We start from the raw sequence: 21,003 nt of genomic DNA, 5'->3' as shown, positions 1-21,003 counted from the left end.
CACCCTGTAGCACCCCTTAAATGCAAATTGAAACAGGTGTTGCGCACACACATGTCCAAAGGACATGTGTGTGTGCAACATGCAACTTAGAAAAATGCTTTTAAAAGCATTTTCTAAGTTTTCGCTATTTACCACGAGGTTTGACCTCGCGGTAAATAGCGGGCCGAAATTGCGAATTCGCAATTTTTAAATGGATGATGAATTGCATTTAAGGAATCTCAAATAGAGATTCCTTAAATGTAATTCCTCGCAAAATAGCGAAATCGCTATTACCGATTTTTGCATTTGGGATGATGAATCCCAAATGCAAAAATAGCGCTCGCAAAGGGCCAGATTCTCAGAATCTGGCCCTTTGTGAGCCGATTTCGGCTTGATGAATCAGGCTGTATATCTAGCCCTCTCTGACTAGCTGAAGGACAGCAGTTAAAAGTGGATGTGTCCTGCTCAATCACTTCAAATATAATAGGTTTATTTCATAACAGATATTTCCTTATAAACATCAAAAAAGATAAAAGTAACAAGCATTGGAAATGCAATAGGTCTCGCAATAGAAGGAGGCAGATAATGAAGTTTCTGTGCCCCCCCGTCCCCCCTCCGTGCCCATGAGAATAGCTCTCTGCCCCCTCCCCGCTCCCACCGCGAATCTGGCGGCTCTGCCCGGGATCGCTCTGCCAGCTCAGCTGGAAAGGAATGTAACCCTTGCAGCGCTGGGAGGAGGGGAGGGCAGAATGGGGGGGGGGGGCTGAGCAAGAACCGAGGAGGAACTGAGCAGGGTCGAAGAGGAGGGAGCGGGTGGAGGGGGCCAGAGGAGGGGGCGTGGAGGGGGGCAGGGGGGACTGTGAGGGGAGAACAGGAGAGAAAGAAAAGAAGAACGGAGAAAGGCAGGAAAGGAGGCAAAGGACAGTCAGAAACAACATGACGGTAGTCGGAGATAAGAGAAGAATAAGACAAGAAGGGGAAACAATAAAAGGTGGTGAAGAGACAGAGGAAAGAGACAGACAGCAAGAACAAAGAGACCCGTGGAGAGAGGCAGAGGACAGGAAAGAAACACGGCGGAGAGAAGAAAGCGAAAGAGAGAATGAAGGGGGAAGAGAGAATGAAGGAGAGAGAGAATTAGAGAGGGGGAGAGGGTGAGAGAGAGAGAGAGAAAGAGAATGGGGGAGAGAGAGAGGGAAGAAGTGATGCGAAAAAAGTAACAGCCAATGTTGCCTTGTTCTGTGTGAGCTAAAAAAAAGCAAGAGACAGTGCAAGCAAAGTAGAGTTAATAAGGCGTTGAAAAGAAATATAATTAAAAAAAAGAAAGCCATTTAGAACACGAGGGAAGAAGTGATGAAAAAAACTGTCACAGTAAAAGCTAAGAATACCTAACAAGAGCGGCCGGGAAACTGAAAGTACGGCCGGCCACATAATTAGGGGAGGAGAAGCCGCACAGCACACGCTGGGAGAAGCCCTTTGATGTGCTGTGCGGCCGCGATGCGCGCTCTGTGCTGGGGGAGGGCCATTAGCCTGTAAGAACTCGCGGCAAGATCAAAGGAAGGGTGGGAGGGACATTGGGGAACAGATGGCAATGAAAGTTTATGGGCCAAAAGCGCGTGCCTGTGGCCACGTGAACTCGATGAAAACCGCACGAAAAAAGCGGTGGTTTCACGAGGATTTCGAGCACTTGAATTCTCGCCATTTCCCATTCCTTCGAATTGAGAAAGGCGAGACCTAAAAAGCACTAAAAAATACATGTCATATAACAGGTACATAGAATCGTTTCAACACTTGCTCCTGATGTAGAAAGACATACAGTCAATTGCAATAAATATTCCTGAGGATATAAAACAATTTGAAACACAGAACGTTTCAAGCAGCAATTAAACTCTCCTAGAATTCACAGGTGCAAACACCACGGGCTTTAGCACCATGGTGTGCAAAATTAGCAGCTACATACATTTTAAGCACAACACTTAAGAATTATTACGAAGTGGCTAGGCACGTTAACACCCCTACGATAGGGCTAAAGAAAATAAATACATCGAATAGGTTATTTTATGCCTGCAAAACAGTACAGCACAGAGTCACTAAACAACTGCTAGTGCCTTGTGTCTAACAAACAACATCTGTCCCAAACATTTTGCCATAGAACATGCATATAGGGGCCTAGGATCAGATTGCAAAATCCTCATAGTCATAAAACAGTTTCTTGTGTCAAGAGTTTGGCAAACCAGCTTAATCCAGCACCTCCTAGACAGTTCATAGGCCGAGCTGATGAACAACACTTAGGCCATACTTTCTTTGTCCTTTTTACAACTTGGGCAAGTCAAAGAGAGCTCAAATTGCAAGGATAATTTTGCAGTAAACAACTTAAGGAGTAGAGAGCCAATCCAGAACTGTATATATAACTTCCTATCTAGAGGGGTGGTTATGCAGTCCATATATTCTTCAGAGGGATTCATAGTCAGGAAACCTCTGGAGATGTTGTCAGACTCTTTCTGGGCCACCCAATGGCAATACATTTTTTTGATTTGCTCTTTCGAGGGAATTAGCTCGGGAAGTGGTTGCTCTCAATGGCTGGAAAACCTAGGGAAATAATCATTTTTCTAATGTTTTTGCAACATTAGATTTTATGGAATCTGCACAATCTCATTCAATCCTAGTTGAAAAGTTATGGGGTAGTCCTTAACCTCCGCCAGAACAGAATCGGCCTGAGCCTGGCTTTATCAGCAATGCATTCCCTAACCAATTCAAAATCAAGCCGGTAAGAAGGTACTAGGGGGAAGGGAAAACAAGGTTCTAACAAACGTTCGTGCAGATGTGATCAATTAATCAATCAATCAATCAGGTATTTGTAAAGCACTGCTACTCACCCTTGAGATTCTCAACACAGTGATGGGGACTGCTGATCTGTCCAGGCGCTGGCGGTCAGTCAAAGATCCAGGTCTTGAGTTCCTTCCTGAATTTGGTCAGCAACAAGGATTGCCTGAGATGGAGAGGCTCTAGGTTTTGGTGGCGAGTTGGGAGAAGCATCTTCCTCCAGCTCTAGTCTTGTGGATCCATGGGACGGAGGGCGGAGTGGAGTGGAGGTATCTGGCGGGTAAGTGGACTGAGAGGCGGTGGTCCAGATTTTCTGGTCCTGTATCATAGAGGACTTTATAGGTATGTGTGAGGATCTTGAACGTGATTCTTTTGTTGATTATTTGAGCCAGTGGCATTCTCAAAGGTATTCGGTGATGTGGCTGTAGCGGGGGATGTTGAGGACCAGTCTGGCTGCACCATTTGGAATGTTCTGTAGTTTCCTGAGGGGTATTCTGGGTGATGCTGGAAGTAGAGTGCGTAGCTGTAGTTGAGTCTGGTGCTGATGAAAGCGTGGGTGACCGTCTTTCTAGATTCAGTGGGGATCCATCTAAATGTCTTTCAAAGCAGGTGGAGCTTGTGGAAGCATGATGAGGAAACAGCATTGATCTGGTGGGTCATTGTGAGGGGTGAGTCAAGTATGATGCCATGGTTTCGTGCATGGTCCGTGAGGGTGGGAGGTTCCCAATGTGGCGGGCCACTAGGAGTCATCCCAAGCTGAGAGGGTGAGTCCCAAGATGAGTACTTCGGTTTTGTCCGAGTTGAGCTTGAGGTAACTGTCTTTTGTCCAGGTGGCAGCTGCCTTTATCCCGCAGTAGAAGTTGGTTCTGATTCGTTGGTGAGGCAGAGGATCAGCTGGGTGTCGTCAGGAATGACATCCTGGCCTGGGGCTTTATCCTGCGCAATCGCCCTTATAGAACTTTCTACATTCTGCAGGTCAAATGTCACTGTGGGATCCGTCTGCACTGTATTTACAGTAGCCTGCCCCTCACTAAGATTATCAGGTAATGTGTCATCACAAAGGGCTTGAAAGCTCAGTCATATATCTATATACCCTAGGATAACTATTTGATTACAATACTTAGATCTGAAATTAGTGATATTAAGTCTATATTTACTTGTATACTCCTATATTGATGATATTGTAGTAGTGGATATTCTGGATGAAAAAAATATGTCCGGATGATATTTTGTCAATCGATTTTACAGCCTAGAGATCACAGGTGGGTTACTGTTATGTAGGGGCTATGGCGATATGCACAATTTCTCCATTGGCCCCTTTTAATCATATAAAATATTAAACATTGGAAAAGCCAATCAGTCTAGACTATTGGCTTTGCCAATGGTTGTTAGCCATGATGCACAGTATTACTAATGCTGTGCAGCATGGCTAAAGTAAAACCTAAAAAAAAAAACTTTGCATAGCACCATGCATGCGGGCATGTAAAATGACAGCTGTTTTTTCTTGTTTTTATTTACCGGTCTGAGTAGGTTCGGTAAACAAACAAATTGTAAAAGCATTAAAAAAATTTTTTAAGTGGACAGGGGGTGTGAATGCAATGCTGCATAGAAAAATGAGCGGTCTGAAGCAAAACACTAGGGACGGTGGGGGATATGGAAGCGCAGCATGGAAGGGGTTGGGTTAACCACACTGGAACGGGCAGCAGGACAAGTGGGTGATAAGTACATGAGGGAGATGGCTCGTAAACACATCCACTCTCTGGGAGTGCTTACACAAAAAGAAAAAAGTACTTCCCTGACTTCGAGCACAGACATCAGACAAAAAATACACATGGTAAGGTGGTATTGCTCCATGGGAGGGACAAACACAAGATTGCAGGGCCGGACTGGGAACCAAATCCGTCCTTGGCAAAGTGCTCGGCCGGCCCCTTCCTCCCCACTCGGGGGGGTTTGGAGGTGCCGCCGAGCTCTTTGCCTTGGCCAGTTTTCGGTCGATTTTTGTACAGGGCAGATTTTGCAGCTATGCTGCAAAAACGGCCCTGTAACAAAACTGGCCCCCAGGGGCCCAAAACTGGCCCCCACCCATGCGGCACACCGGGGGATTGCCCGGTGCCCGCTATGGCCAGTCCGGCCCTGCAAGATTGACATGGAGAGAAATGAATAAGAGGCACGTAAATGAGAGTGGGAAGGAAAGCATGGTAAGCTAATGATAAGCATTGGGAGACCTCCAAGCCGATCCAAGTACATGGCAAGCCATAATATGCCTTGCAACACGCTGTGTATTAAGCTCCACCTAAAAAGCATGACCGTGTCTTTCTACATTTTTCTCCTTCGTTCATGAGCTCTCTTTTCTCGGCCCAAATCCCATCTTCTCTTTCATTTTCCTACCTCTATTGGAATGTGAGGTTCGAAGCATCTTTCACTCTAATGTTCTTTGATGACAGTTTGTGTGGTGGTGTTAAGTTCTGCTGCAGGATGTTTGTTTCTGGTCCATAGAGGACCTGGCTAGCAGTTCGGGCTGGACTGTTCCCATGAGGGTCAAGACTGATTTGCATATGGCTGGGTCTGAACTGTATTTGCAAAGTGAGCTAAAGAACGATGATGGATTCAACCCAGATCTGTGACTGGGGGTGAGTGTTTGAAAAGTTTCAGCGCTCCGTCCATCATATCCTTGTGTTTGCAGAAGTGCCCCCTGCCATTTTCTTAAACCGACCCACTGTGTGGTTTGCGTTTTGACTGTAGAACTATATTACATGTTTTTGTGTTCAAGTCAAGCACAACAAGATTTTCAATGCATGTTAGCTTTTGAGTAGCCCATCAGAGGGTTAAATTGCTTGCGGCACAGAGATGCCTTGCAGGAACCCATGAACCAGGGCATCCGCGGGAGCCAGCATTGCTGGCACCATCCATCAGCATCACACAGCAAAGCAGAACAAAGACAGCCTGTTGTGGACTCAAAGGGCAGGATGGAGAGGAGGGCATTGGGTTTCCCAGCTAATTCAACACTTTCTGGGCAGGCTCCCTGCCTACAGAGCAGCCAGAGCTTTTGCTTTTAGCACATTCTTTCGAATGTTTCAGCTTCCCGTTCTCACCAAGGTCAGTACCCCAAAGCCCCTAGGTGGATGCTTTGGGAAGAGAAATAAAACACCCAGCAATACATCCTTACAGCCTGTCGAATGTCTAAATGTCCTAAGTGTCCCAAAGTGTTACCCGTAGACCTAAGAAGCAGCCATTTTTCCAACCATTCAATGAGGTGACGTTTGCAATTTTTTTACGTGCATGCAGCTAATGTGAACTGAATCATCGTGAATATATAGGGGGAGATTTACCATATCTCCACGCAACGCAGTGCTGCCCCCACGAGGCTGCTCTGCGCTGCGTGACAGGGAAGGAGTAGGCAAGCGCCATATTTTTAAAGATATTGCTCTCTCCTCCCCCTTCCCCTTTGCGCCAGCACTGATTATAGCTGCCTTGTGCAAAGCAACACCTTAGCGCCATAGCGCTAGGGTGTGTGTGTGTGTGTGTGTGAGTCCAGCATAGGTTTTGCACAGGGCGGACACCCTTCCAGTACAAAATACTATGCCTAGATATGAGGGAAAGAGTTTCTCACTTTGTATGTGTTCTGGACAGTGCAGCAGGCAAGCAAAGTCGGAAAAGGAAGGAGACATGAAAGCATATCTCCTTTTTCTTTTTTTTTTTGCAGAGTTTTATATAGCGCGAACTAGAACCGAACCGAATCAGTTATCAGAGCGCTTTACATAGCACTAGTTACGTTACATGAGGACACACTTCCTTGTGCCTAGTTTAAAAGGGCGCAGTTTTCTCACGCTAAGCCCAATCTACTGTGTTTAGTAAATAGGGTTTAGCTTGAGAAACCTTGGGTGGTTGCATGTGAACGTCCATGCACCACCCTTGGCACGCCCTCATAATGCAAAGTTATGCGAATCGCATTACGTTTACGTTATTTCCAGTGCTAAACATATTTACCGCTGGAAAGTAAATTAGGAAAAAAAGATTTTGCGGCGTTTTGCATCAGTTTTGTAATGCAAACACGGTGCAAAAACCTAGTCAATCTCCCCCATAGAGTATACATTTACAACCAGATTTACTGACTGTTATCCCTGGCACTTGCGAAAAGTTATGGATGCTACCCGATGCAAAGCGGTGCAAACAGCAGAATGGATCAGCTTTCATAGGAACAGAAAATTTGCTCCAGGATTTGATGTGAGAAGAAAGCTGAAACCCCACTGCATTGCATATGGTGGCACCCAAAAAAAGTATGCAAAATGGGTCTGGCTAGGCTGGAATATCTCAAACTCTCCAGGATTCTATGAAAAGCGTGATCAACTAGAGTAGAAAGAGTTGTATTTGTATACAACTCTAGAGGCAAACAATGCCAGCTAAAACAATGGACAAGCTATCGCGAGATATTTCTATGCATATGGTCTAATTTCTGTAAAATAACATTTTTACCAGGTTTACCTGTCAAGGTAGAGTTTTGAACTTGAGAGTGTTCTTCAAGTAAAGATGTCACGCAAGACACCATTCACACCTCTGTGGGCTAAAGTGCAGTACTACAGTGTCCGGCGATGACATCATTGGTGTGGGACTATTTCTAAATACTGTCCTGAGTAATTTTCTACCATTGCAAGAGCAGCATATGTATTTTCATGGAATGCTGTGCTCCTCGATTTTTAATAAAGGTGTCAGCTAAAATGTGCAAACCAGAGTATTCAGAGATCTTCACAACAGTGATTGCTTTTGGAGGCCAAGAGATAGATTAATCCATGGCCTCTTTGTTGAGATCACCAACAGATCTACCAATGGGATGGCACCTCTTAAGGAAATATGCACTTGACTAAACAAAACTGCTTTGCACAACCTCTCTGGGTTGCAAGCACTATAGATTGAGCAGGGTTATTTGAGAGTGTTTATTTCAGGCGGCAGGAATGAGCAGGATGGTCTGCACTGTGCAGGACAGACGTGTGCTGTGGTAGGTGGGATGTCTTATCCTTGACGGCTAATTTACTTTCTTGATGGGGTGTATTCCTTTCTTTTTGTCTAGAGTTGAATGTCTGGAAAGCCTGCTGATTGGAGTGATGCTGTGGGGACACATCCATAGACATCATGTGATGTTGTGGGGACACATCCATAGGCGTCATGTGATGTTGTGGGGACACATCCATAGACGTCATGTGATGTTGTGGGGACACATCCATAGACTTCATGTAATGTTGGGGGGACACATCCATAGACGTCACGTGATGTTGTGGGGACACATCCATAGACGTCATGGGATGTTGAGGGGACACATTCATAGACTTCATGTAATGTTGGGGGGACACATCCATAGACGTCATGTGATGTTGTGGGGACACATCCATAGACGTCATGTGATGTTGTGGGGACACATCCATAGACGTCATGTGATGTTGTGGGGAAACATCCACAGACGTCATGTGATATTATGGGGAAACATCCATAGACGTCATCTGATGTTGAGGGGACACATCCATAGACGTCATGTGATGTTATGGGGAAACATCCATAGATGTCATTTGATGCTGTGGGGACACATTAATGGAAGTAATGCCTCCATTTTAATTGTCTTACTATGGGTCTAGCAGTTCTCTTCCTTCCTGTGCGGGCCTCCGAGAAGTTAAGCGTTTCCATCACGTAGAGTGGAGCACTGACCATTGCATCTTTGTAGAAGATGCAACAGATCTTGAAGACACCGCAGGGCCAGAGCGGTGTTTGAATGGCTATGATCTGGGTCTTGCATAGGCCAGGTGTGAGAGCCATAGGTGGGGACAGTGGTTTTCATGCCTGTTTCTCATTCTCCAAGCTTTTGGGTGGTCGAAGTTCTTCATGGTTGATACTTTCAGGCATAGTTGACTGTCATTTGTGTTTTGGTAAATGTAGATTCCTTGATTTGTTAGAATGACTCTGACGAGTTCAAAGCTATATGTTAAGGGTCGCTGTGGAAAGGATAGGTCACGGTGTAACTCTGCTAGTTGCCAATCAGATTTGGTAGCTCCCATCTGGATGACTTCTTGTCAGTCATCAAGGTTGAATGAGAACGAGAAATAGGGTGAACACCTCACTCAAGGTCATTACGGGCATTGCGTTCAGTCGTGAACTTTTCACCTACAGACCACTGATTTCAGATGTGGTACTTTACTTAGGTCAACAGATGACAAATAAATCGACAAGTCACAGAATGTGTTACACTATCACATAGTCCAGGACCATTGTCCGTAAAGACCTGGTAGAGGCATTGTCCATCTAGCTCTGGTAGAGGGCGGTCACCCTAATTAGCAAAGTGCAGAGTTGACATGTACCGTACACACGGAGTGGATGTTGATGAAGGATGTAAAGGTCATACAGGACAAGGAAGTAGAGGCCATACTTATGTGTATAGAGGAATACATCATAGAGAATCTGGATACCCGGTGTTACCTTCTTTACTGGCAGCGGTTATCCTGAAGTTTTACGGATTGGTTTGCAGGGATGGGTAGTATCTTTTAAAATGCTTTTCTTTATGCCTAGGAGGCTATTACTTGGCTCTTATTATAAACAAAATGGAATCCACTAGGTGGATTGCGGTTGTTACCACAATGGTGGGGAGCAACCAGTGTTGTTAAAATACCCCTCACACACCAACAGGCCCCTTGGTGTCATGCTTCATCATCGGGGTCTTCCCAAACCTCTACGGGATGCGGCGTGCTACGACTTCACGACTACGCAGGAGCACTTTTCTGTGAACTATGTGTTTGGTGTGCGTGAGTAAATAATGTGAGTGGTGAGGTGAAAGTGAGAAGTTAAAAAATACCTGGCACGTGAGTACAGAATTTTTTTTTATTTAGTCTCCGGCTGGTATTGTTAAAAAGAGTGCTAAAGTGGTTGTGGTTTACTGATTAGGGTAACCCAACCATGTTAGTGCGTCGACATGTTTCGGAGTTAGAGAACCCCTTCTTCAGGACGAGGATGTGCACTACTTATCCCCACCTTACTCACATGTATGTAGATTTTAAAGTGTGCTCTACAAAAATAAGATTAGGTGAGAATGTACCTATCTATGTTTAATGTAAGGTCCGTTGCGCCCAATTGGCGATTAAAGACACTTATGGAAAGAGGTCAAATGGCCTCATGAGCCACAGCGTGTTGGGGGGTCCGTTCTACCCGATGTGGTAACGGTTACTCCTAGGGCTGTCTGGCTTCCTACCCCTCCACGCGGCTCCGACGATCTGCTTGTTTATATAGAGCAATGTAGACACAAAAACCATAGCTATTTTAAGTCTGAGGACGAGTGTTTTGTTCTTGCCCTAGTTACTAAACTTGTAAACTATTCCAATATTCTAAAATTACAAAACATAACTGGACGGTAGAGTAGGCAGTATAGCAATTATATAATAAGGCTGTTGTTATACATATCTACTGAGATCAGAAATGTTTCAGCTCCCCAAATGTAATCATTTACATTCCCACAAAGGCACAATGACGCAATTTCTGGTCTGAAACAAACAACAAAGTGATGGAAGGAACAGTTTAAATAATCTTAGCCACCGTGAACCCTCGGGCCCCATTCCAATCTATTATTTTTTGCCCACCATGCAACTCTAGACTGAAAGCCGCCATATACAAACCAGTCCATGTCCAACTCCAAGAGGAACAGTCCAGCCCGAACGGCCTGGCCACGCCCCCTCTGGATGGATGCACAAGCAACCCCAGTCCTCTTTCAGCCTACTTATAACTTGAGACCTGCGGCACAGTAAGCATAGACCCAGACGGAGGCATAACTCTCACACTTAGGGTGTCTACTGCAGCAAACAACAAAGTGTTGTTGTGATGGTCTGTCACGGCCCAGGCTCAGATCGGGCCTTTGCGAACGCATTTATTTTGTTTATTATTGCATTTTGACCGTGTGTAGGCCTAACTCAGGAACCGCCCTACGCGCTCCACTCCATAGGGCATACCGTGGTGGGGGGGCTCCCAAGCTCCAGGGGTCCCCCTGAGCACAGTACTCTGGCCGGAGAGCTTCTGATTGAGCCTGGAGGGGGCCACTTCAGGTACCTTGCAGAGGGGGGGCATCTCAAGTTTAGTTAAGCCAGTGACCGTGGATGTGGTCTTTATATAGGATTGTCCTTGGCCTCTCCAGCTGTCTCTTCAATGAACCTGGTCTGGATCCTATGCAATCCTTTTGTCTCACACTTGGACGTAATACCTTCAAATAAGGTGCCTCATGTCAGGACCAGGTGTTGGCGGCTCTCCTTTTCTTAGTCCTTCTTTGATCTCTACTCAGATTATTGGCGCATTCTCAGTACGATCACAGTGGATCATGGATTGACGTGGACCCCTCCACCGTCGGATAGTTTCCTTCATATATGGAGGTGGGCGTGCCAACAAATTAAACGAGAGAGCCAAGCCTGAGACGGGCCAGGTTAAGCGCCCGTGCACGAGCGAGCCCTAGAAATGTTTGTAAATCATGCCACAAATGCCATGCAAAACTAAGATAAAGTCGCTTCAAAAGCAAATAAAAAGTATCCCTGTAACTTGCGGGAGTGTTTCACCTTAGTGCATCTTTTTGTATCAAACAATAGTTTTTACACATGAACTTAAAAAGTTTTTTCCTGTTTTAAATCCTAGATAAATGTTTGGTCTTTCATTCTTGGTGCAGGACGTTACACCACGGGTGGCAGGCAGAAGCCACATGAAAGCTCGGCTCTTTTGAGCCCCGGGGGCCCGAGTAGACTTTGAGCTGAGCCAGATCTAAGCAACTAACTTGAGCCTGGCTCGAGCGCTCAGTAGTTCGTCCACCTATAGTACCCACCAGGAGTTGTCAAACTAGTGCCTTGGATGACAAAGTTCTTTTACATCCAGGTTCGGCACCCCACACTCATAGCGCCTCTGAATCAGGCAACGGTGATCCCATTCAGCACTAAGGGCCATACGTATCAAGCAAAATTGCAATCGCAATTTTGCTAAATGGTATGTATAAAGGCAAATCTGAGTGCAAAATAAGGAATCGCAAAATTTGCGATTCCTTATTTTGAGATTGCATTTAAGGAATCTCAAATTTTGCGATTCCTTAAATGCAATGTGAGAAGCACCAAAAAAGTGCAATTTGGCCTTAAGGAATCGCAAATTACCACCAACTTCAAGTTGTGGTAATTTGCGACTGCTATGAAAAATTCACTTTTTTGCATTTTTCAAAGTGCAGTGGGAAGCACATACATGCCCATTGGGCATGTATGTGCGCCGCATATGCACCCATGCTTATTTCAAGGGGGCAACAGGGTGTCTTTTTGACACCCTTGCACCCTTGAAATTGCATTCTCAATTTGCAATTCTCTAATTGCTAATCGCAAATTGAGAATGTCTTTCCATTCATTCCTATGGGCCTCTAGGCCCATAGGAATGAATAGGGAGGTATTCCTTAATTGAGAATTGCAATTTGAGATTCGCAATTAAGGAATATGTAGGATTCACAAAATTTATTGCAAATCCTACATACATAGCATTTTGCAATTCTCAAATAGCGATTCGCAAAAAATCGCTATTGGAGAATCGGAAAAGAGGATTTTGATACACATGGCCCTAGTTGCTATATTTCACCCGTTTCTCAAGTGGTTTTTCTCTTACGCACTGTTACGTACACCTAAAATATTCGAGTTCAGAACCCATTTACAACAACCAGACCACGAGTACACATATAATTGCATATATCTTGTTTTATGCCTTGGGAAAGTCGTATATTGGCAAAATAGAGTCAGATGCGTTTTGGGGACATATTATTGCAATGTGTTCGGAATGTAATACTGACATATTTTAAAGAAGTTACCTACTGCATTTGGATGTGAAGTGTTAACAATTCGCAATTATATTGCACATGTAACCATGTAGTGACTCATCGAACCAATATGCATTTATAATGTAAGACTGACATATTCTGAAGCTGGTATAGACTGCAATATATTTGTATGTAGTAGTTATTTAGAATATTGCACAGATAAACGAAAAGGTGTCAAAGAAGCATTCGGTTTTGTTATTCCCGAAGTGTACAAGTAAATCTAGAAGTGCTTCCAGGTAAATTCGATTCAAGTAGGTAATCTGTTTGGTCTCCCCACCAACTGCGGTGGATCCCCAACAGTATAGATTCCTTGCACAGCAGGGATCAGTATGGGTTTTAGCACCCATTGACCTATACAACTTCTCCCTGATATTGGGAGCGCAAATCAAGACTCACCACTGCTAAATACTTTGTAATAATGGCTTGAACAAACATTGAATGTGATTGTTCTAATAACAACATACACAACAGCGCTGTTGCAAATTGAAATGAAAGGTTTACTGAAGAGCTTGTTCATGTTAAGATCTTACTGCACTCCCTAGGTAAAAAGTGACTAAAAAAATTTCCCAAATGTAATTTAGTTATAGAGTGGCAATCTCACTCCAGGTCATCTCAGACACCATTTGCCTTCTAGGGCACCCACTAACAACATAATGCAGTCTGGAAGTTGTAGTCTGGATCAAGTTCCGGTGAGCTAATTATACTAACACATCTTGCTGTGCTATATAATTTAAACGCCTACAACAGGAAAAAGTGTCCGCGATGACACGGAGTACAGGGGTTCCCCTATTTATCACACAAGAAAAAGTATAACGGTACTAATCCATAAAACAGTTTGTTTGAGTCCCTATTTTCACAGCCTCATGTTCACCTTCCTAGCTGTACTTTTTTTGGGGACAGTTACACTCCCTTTGATGTTCTACTGCTACTAATGCCCCCTTTCCAATGTGTGATAATTGGCCAATTTTCTACATGGTAGCTAAGATTGCATTCTATGACACTACAACAATCTGGAATTATTTAATAATTTGGCTAAACTGTTCTTCTCAATAAAGAGCACCACTTTTCCTAACTTCTTCCTTGATTACCTTCCCTCTGGCTGCTACCTTCTCACAACCAAAGAAGAGCCCGTGCTCGTATGCTGAGCCTGCCGGAGAGGAAACCCCAGGACGGTGTTCACTCTCAGGCAGCTGTTTAGTATTAGACCACCATTCTGGAGTCTGTCCCCACCGTGTCTAAATAAAGGTTTTTCGCCTTTACCTTCATACAAAACATGCCCCTCGATCGTGTATTTCACTCTCAATTTGGCCGGCTGCCAAAGTGAAGCCTTCACATTAAACCTCAGCTGGTCTTGTTTGACTTTTTGAAGTTGTTGATCCTAGTATTGAATTCTAAAATCAGGAAATATGAGTACTTTCTTCTCATTTGTGTTTAAAGCAGGCAGAATATATGCATCATACAGGATTGTATTTATTTCCATCAGTTTCATGAGGTCCTCTATAACCATCTTCTCCAGTGCATCATTGCAGGGTGGCAATTTATACACCTTGCAAACCAAAACACCCCTAGCAGAACCTTATTATTCAAGAAGCCATGAATAAGAAGCATTGGTAAATGCAATAGGTTTCGCCTATGTGATTAATACGTTTTTTGATGTCTTCAGATTTAGCTTGGTGAGCAGTTGTGCAATATAAGTTAAAGAAACTCTGTCAAAGTGTTATGACTTGTTTATTGAGAAAGGCAATATATTGTGCTGGAGTAGCTTGTGGTAATATAGAGTGCTCCGTACCTTCGGGTGATGTTGGCACTATATAAAACTGACCCTAAAACAAAATTGTGAAAAACAGGTTTAGGTGCCAAAGCACAGAAATTACTCACATATTTTTGCAGCTTGATTGGAGAGCGTATAATTGGCATGAATATTTACGATATTAATGGTATAGAACTATAGTTACTAATAAGTAGCTTTCTTTCTTCTTTCAACATAGAGTCTTCACTGATCTACCTGTTTTATACTATGCAGTAGGACTGGAACAGCAAAGCAGTGAGGCATACTTCTTATTGACAATTTGTTTCCCGTAAACATTTGCCCTTTTCAGTCACAAAGGCTCTGATCTGACCTTTGCGATCATAAAATTGCTTTGTACATCAGGCCCTTATCTTCACAACAGCTGGAGTATCTTCTGTGTGCACTCAGTACTAAATTCTATGTGTGAGATGCAGGCTGCTCAAGCTTGGCACCTCCACTCACTCAGATGATTGATCAGCAAACTTCAGACCTGATTCACAATCGGTAAACATACACTTTTGTGTACGTTTACACCTTTTTAGCAACTTTACTACTGTTCTGAAATTCAAAAATTACAAGTCTAGCTTTAGTGTTATGAATTTTACTAGTAGTAAAATTAGACTCATCGTTTGTGAATACCAAAAAGAAGTAAAGTTACTACAGCAAGTGTAAGCTTGCAAAAAAGTGTAATTCTACCTTTGTGAATAATGCCCTGCGATGCCTGCTTGTCAGGTGGGAGTAGTGTGTGGTGGATTTCTATGAATGTGTTCAGTCTTAATCCAACTACATCACTTGTTCTCTTAACAGACACCCTAACAGGAACAACAAGTCCATATGTCCACATCCTTGACAGACACATTTGGTAATATTCTTGGTATCATTGAGGGAGAGAAGCTCTCTCTTGAATCTATTGATCATTGTGGATGAGAAGTTCTCTCTTGAATCTATAGTAGCAGCAGTATCCACCACCTCTTTTAATCTACCTTGAAATCCTCTGTCACATCTTTCCTTATTATGTCCCACATTACCATTTCCCAGCAACCAACACAATAGTTCAGTCAAGGATAGATTTTTGCAATAGTGTTTACTTAGGGCCTCAACAGAAATAAGGTCTCCAGCAAGTAGCTCATAAGCTACTGGCAGCTCTACAGATGGCAGCAGGGTTATCATTTATGTGGAGTCAAGCAGGTCATTAAGAGGGTCAGACGTTCTGGAGCTTAATGGAAGGACAGATATATGCAAAGAAATTAAAGGTAGAATAAAGGAAGAAAAGATCGACATAAACTGGGAGGAAAGAAAGGGAAAGAGAAAGAAAGATGAGAGAACGATGGCAAGAAGGAAAGATTTGGTGATCTCCCCTCCTAATATACCTCTACAAGTGTTGCCTTGTGCCCCATAAATCTATCAGAACATTTAATGTGCGCCCCTGCACACGCCTGGAAAAAAACGACAGCTATTGTAGCTAATATATTTTTTTCCTGGAAAATGCAAGAGGCATACGTTTTTCAACATTTTCTTCTTTGATACCAGTGACCCCTGCAACATTTCTGAGAAAGTTAAGCCAGAGCCCTTGATGAGTTTGGTTATTTCATGAGTGCCAGTTTAGAGCATTGGAGAAAGCCTCTACCCCACAGGTCAAATTGTATGAGAATTGAGTTGTAAAATCGACCATTGAGCTTCACTGTTTATATACTTGCATTGGTGGGTAGCTTTACTGGCTCACTCAGTGCCATTTGAAATGTGACTGAAGTGTGGGAGAGGGTCTTCTTTAATTTTTCTGGCTACTACTTGGCTGTGGATCTATCGAACAGCAGTGTAGCATATTGAATGGTACTGAATAATCGACTATACATTTTTACTCTGCGCCTTCGGGAGGCTCGAGCAGTGAATGAGCATGTAGTGAACCGTCTCTAGGTCCCCGGGTAATTACAACGGAGAAGGTGTAATTAGTTATTGTTACATCTGTCTCTGCTGGCACGAGGCTGTCTTCCAGTCGGGGAATATGTTTGGCTGACTTGTGCGTTATTTATAAAGGTAGGCACGAAAGGCGCACAGTGTCTGGGTGACATAATCTACTTAGAGCATCTGGCATTGGCTGAGGTGGGTCGCTGACTCGTGCAGGACTCCCAGGGCTCACTACCATCTGGTCTTCAATTCCAGATCCAACCAAGAGAGCCCAAAGGTGGCTAGCGTAGTCATGTTTTTAAAAAAAAAATGTGGATTGGTGCCAGCCGTTGAAAAATGAGGCATATGGGATTTCTGTCAGGGCAGAGTTGCTAATTAATACTAAAACAAGTCCCTGATCTGTCATAATGATGAGGTTGGCTTTTAAAGTGAGATTGATGAGATGGGATTGGGCAGCTAAAAATCAGCAGGTGGTAAGAATTATTTTTTGTACATAAATCTTTTTTATTTAAAAAAAAAATACATTTGTGCAGACAGCAAGCACTGAACAAGTACAGGCATCTTAGGCAGCGGTTCCAGGTTGCAAACAAGAGGGAGCACTATAGTGGGTCCTTGCTTCAGCCAGGGGGATGGGGGGCAGCTGATGAGTGAGCTTTGCGATCGTAGTGTTGGTTTTCCATAAAGCATGCAGAACAGTGATCACAAGGTCTCCATTGACACTAGCACAGCGCGCTGAGCTCACTGCACTCAGGCAGCGTTGTAGTTTTAAAACATGGATGATGATTTTGTAGTGACAGCAGGGGTGCTGACACTCCTAAAAGAAGTTCCACCAAAGTGGATGAAAACAGTACTTAGGCCAAGGGACCCTGATAAGAGAAACACAGAGGAACAACAGGAAATAGTATGCTACAGTCAATAGAAATAAAGTAAGTGGCAAGCACAGGAACCAATGAAAAGCAAGGGTGGGATGTAAGCACCTTTTAAGATTTATATTAAATATAACAGATTTCACAAGCACAGTGCAAGCACTGTGCAGGTGGAACCTAAAAATGGGCATGTGTGCCTCATCAGCAATTCATAGAGCCATCAAAATATGCATGTTTGCTGGCCACACTGCATCACCCATATGTCCACCTGTGTCTCAATTCACAGTACAGTTGGATATGCACACTCACTGAAGTCTCTTTTGGGATTCTGCTGCCACACTAAAATCAGTCACTTCAGCTCCTACTTGGCCGATCAGTGGTGTCATATTTTGCAGGTCAGTCTCTGTCTTGCGGAGGTGCAGGACCATGGAGTCAAACTTCTTCACGATAGAGGTTACTTTTTTACATAGAATGTTAGAAGTGTGCTGCATGTATTTAATACTCAGCTTGCCTCCGAGAAGTCATGCAAACTGCTTCCAGCCACGCTTCAGTCTTGGGCACATCGGTTGAAAAGACGACCTTGATATTCCTCGTTCTTCTCTTAGACTATCTTAGCCTCCATCTCTTGTGCAATGGCCTTCTGAAACTCTGGAGCTGGAGGAGGTAGAATGAGGGTGACCCAAGCATTAAAGATGTGAGCCCCTCACTATCTTTCCTTCACAACCTTCAGCTGTTCTCTCCGTGGTGGGATATCATGGTGCAGGTAATACATCATGGGTCGCTGCTGCAGCTCTACACAGCTCCATTCCATGCCCATCTTCCCTACCACAGTCCTGTGACAGAATTGGGGAAATATTGTAATCATCATTTAAATGGCGTCATTGAGACTGACTTCTTCAGATGCTCCTCGCAGTTGGTGAATGATCAAGACTTACATTCACAGAAAGCTGACTTTGTATGTTGCCATCTTGATTCTCACTCGATTCAGGAGAAGCTTCAGTTCTACATCCTGTCTGTGGCAGCCAGCATAGGCAAGGATCAATGGAGGATCAATGGACTCGCTATGCGGAGGCATCGATGCCTCCTGAGAAAAAGCGTTTACTGGTGACCCACTCTCAAACCTTGATCCACCATGACAGTCTAGAAATGGAACTAGTCTCAGAAACCCGAGATTCAACCTCTTCTCGGCTGCCCAGCCAATGCTAGATGTTCGCTGCAGTTTTTTCGTTGATTATTACTTAATATGGAGAGTGGCCCAATGCACATTTAAAGCACTGTTGACATACACTTTTAACCAATTTTCTTGATACTTCTTGGAGTGTAAGATCAAAAATCAAAATGAAAGTCATGATGACAACTTCACTAGTCTATGTGTGACATACTGTATTCTGACATGTATCATTGTTTGAAAAATATATAAGGGAGTTTAGCATTTAAAATTTGTATTAGTGAAATACATAATAATTCTAATTTAATCTTAGATAAGTGTCATATCTCAGTGGAATTGAAAAACTTGTTTAGTTTGAAAGATGGTATGTTTCTAAGCAAATAAAATAGAAAATATTGTCCAGTTTTTTGCCTGTTAGTCATTTTTATTTCTACATCACTCGTAGTGGACCCTAAACAAAGAGCTTGTCCAAGCAAGAATGGGTTTTACCAATGTGCAAACCTATAGTGTGTATAGGGGTATGGTATTCAGATATACAATAGCTATGTATGAAATGTGTGTAACATGAGGAGAGGTACATGTAGGCTTGTGGTGGTAAGACTGTGGGCAATGCTAATTACTATCACTGCGAATTACTATGGATTCCAAGGTATACAATTATTTACATCATGTATGTAATAATATACTCATTGTCAACTTACTAGTGAACCTATGAATTGCAAGCTTACCTTTAATCATAGTGTGTGCCACTGGTTTTTGAGGCATTTTCCTGATTGGTTTATGACTTGCATTGTTAGTATGGAACAAAATCACTTGCCGTCTCCTGGAAGGATCACTGTGCTTGTAGAGAAATTATCTTTCATCCTCACTCTATGGAGTGTGATGTCTGTTGAAAAGTATCTTCTATTCTGTTAACTCAGTGTTTGTTCTCTTTTCAACATAGGAAGGACGGGAGTACTCGCCAGCAGCAACCGCACCGGAAAATGGAGGTGGGAAAAAGAAACAGAAGGAGAAAGAATTGGATGAACTTAAAAAGGAGGTGACAATGGTAAGGAAGGGTTTGATTTAAATATCTCTGAGGCTTAGACTCTAATTAGTCAAACCTTCAAGGGTTCTTTTCCTCTATTTACTTGTTTTATTTGAAATGTTAAAATCTATCTATCTATCTTTCTTTCTTTCTTTCTTTCTTTCTTTCTTTTTTTCTTTCTTTCTTTCTTTCTTTAATCTGTCTATCCATTAGTTTCTATGTCTGTTCTGAAATTGGTCCAGCCATCTGCTTATCATTGACCATTACATTGATCGGTTCGGCATGGTTTGTTAAATTGCAATCTTGAGGGTAAGGATTTCAACATAGACTAAATGTGTCTGAACATGAGTATGAGCGGAGTGAACAAACCTTTCAGGTGGCTTTAACATGTGGTTTTAGAAGTGTGATTATGGTCCTAAGGGGTGTGATCATATATTGGAAGTGTGTGCTCAGTTTTTTCGGTGTTGTAAACTGTAACATGGTGTGCCTGAACATATGGGTTAGGGATGTAGACATGGGTTTACAATCTGACAGTTTTGAACATGGGTTTGTGACATTTTTAACACAATCTTGTGGTGAGTGGAATAGGTTTAGGTATACTTGACATATATTTTAATGTGGGTTTTAAGGCTGGGGTGAACAAATGTCTGAAGATTTTTTCAACATTAATTGAGGAAATTTGGTCGAGAGAATGAGGGAACTGAATGAGTAGGAGGGATATGGATCAAAAGAATGAGGGATCTGAACGAGTAGGAGGGATATGGATAAAGAGAATGAGGGATCTGAACGAGTAGGCGGGATATGGATCAAGAGAATGAGGGATCTGAAGGAGTAGGCGGGATATGGATCAAGAGAATGAGGGATCTGAACAAGTAGGAGGTATATGGATCAAGAGAATGAGGGATCTGAACAAGTAAGAGGGATATGGATCAAGAGAATGAAGGATCTGAACAAGTAGGAGGGATATGGATCAAGAGAATGAGGGATCTGAACAAGAAGGAGGGATATGAATCAAAAGAATGAGGGATCTAAATGAGTAGGAGGGATATGGAAGCAAATGTAGTTTTGAAAACAGCTTTGCTACATTTTAGACCCTATTAGAGAGTTTTTAAAAGTGTTCCAGGCATCGGAAAACCCAACACGATTTTAGATAGTGAATGTGTATGTATTGCTTAAAACACAAAATTGAAGTATCTGAAGGCATATCATTTAAAAAGACATTTATTATGAATTGTGGGACCAGATCGAAAAAACAAAAAGCTATTTTTATAGACAAAGTTGTTAGACACCACTAAGACATACCCATACTTAGAGATAATAATTGATGAGTTGGGAACATGGAAACAAGCAATTCGTGCACGGAAAATCCTCTTTATGAGGGCTACAACATCACTGGTCAATTTTTCACAGAGGTTAGGAAAGAGATCACCAGCTGAGCTGCTCCAGATATACAAAGCTAAATGTATTAGCACAGCGATATGTGGGGCAGGTATTTGGGGATACGGAGGGGTAGAGGCACTACAGGAAGTGGAAAATGCCTTTTTAAGATATCTACTGGCAGTTCCACGTGGTACCACTACATACAACTGCCATACTGAT

At 43.1% G+C, this 21,003-nt stretch overlaps 1 protein-coding gene across 3 annotated transcripts in view; it reads left to right on the top strand.

The window, feature by feature from the left end:
• The window catches only part of LOC144799042 (sodium/potassium-transporting ATPase subunit alpha-2), a 364,518-nt gene that overhangs the window by 156,223 nt on the left and 187,292 nt on the right, over nucleotides 1-21,003 (top strand). For all 3 annotated transcript variants that reach the window (XM_078670200.1, XM_078670201.1, XM_078670203.1), the window contains one exon: nucleotides 19,321-19,425. In XM_078670200.1, coding sequence (XP_078526326.1) covers nucleotides 19,321-19,425 — 105 coding nt within the window. The remainder of the gene's footprint in view (nucleotides 1-19,320; nucleotides 19,426-21,003) is intronic.

This window comes from Lissotriton helveticus, chromosome 12, assembly GCF_964261635.1.
Source record: "Lissotriton helveticus chromosome 12, aLisHel1.1, whole genome shotgun sequence".
NCBI classification, from domain to species: domain Eukaryota; kingdom Metazoa; phylum Chordata; class Amphibia; order Caudata; family Salamandridae; genus Lissotriton; species Lissotriton helveticus.
The sequence above is the reverse complement of the archived record's forward strand: the minus strand, read 5'-3'. Positions and strand labels throughout refer to the sequence as shown.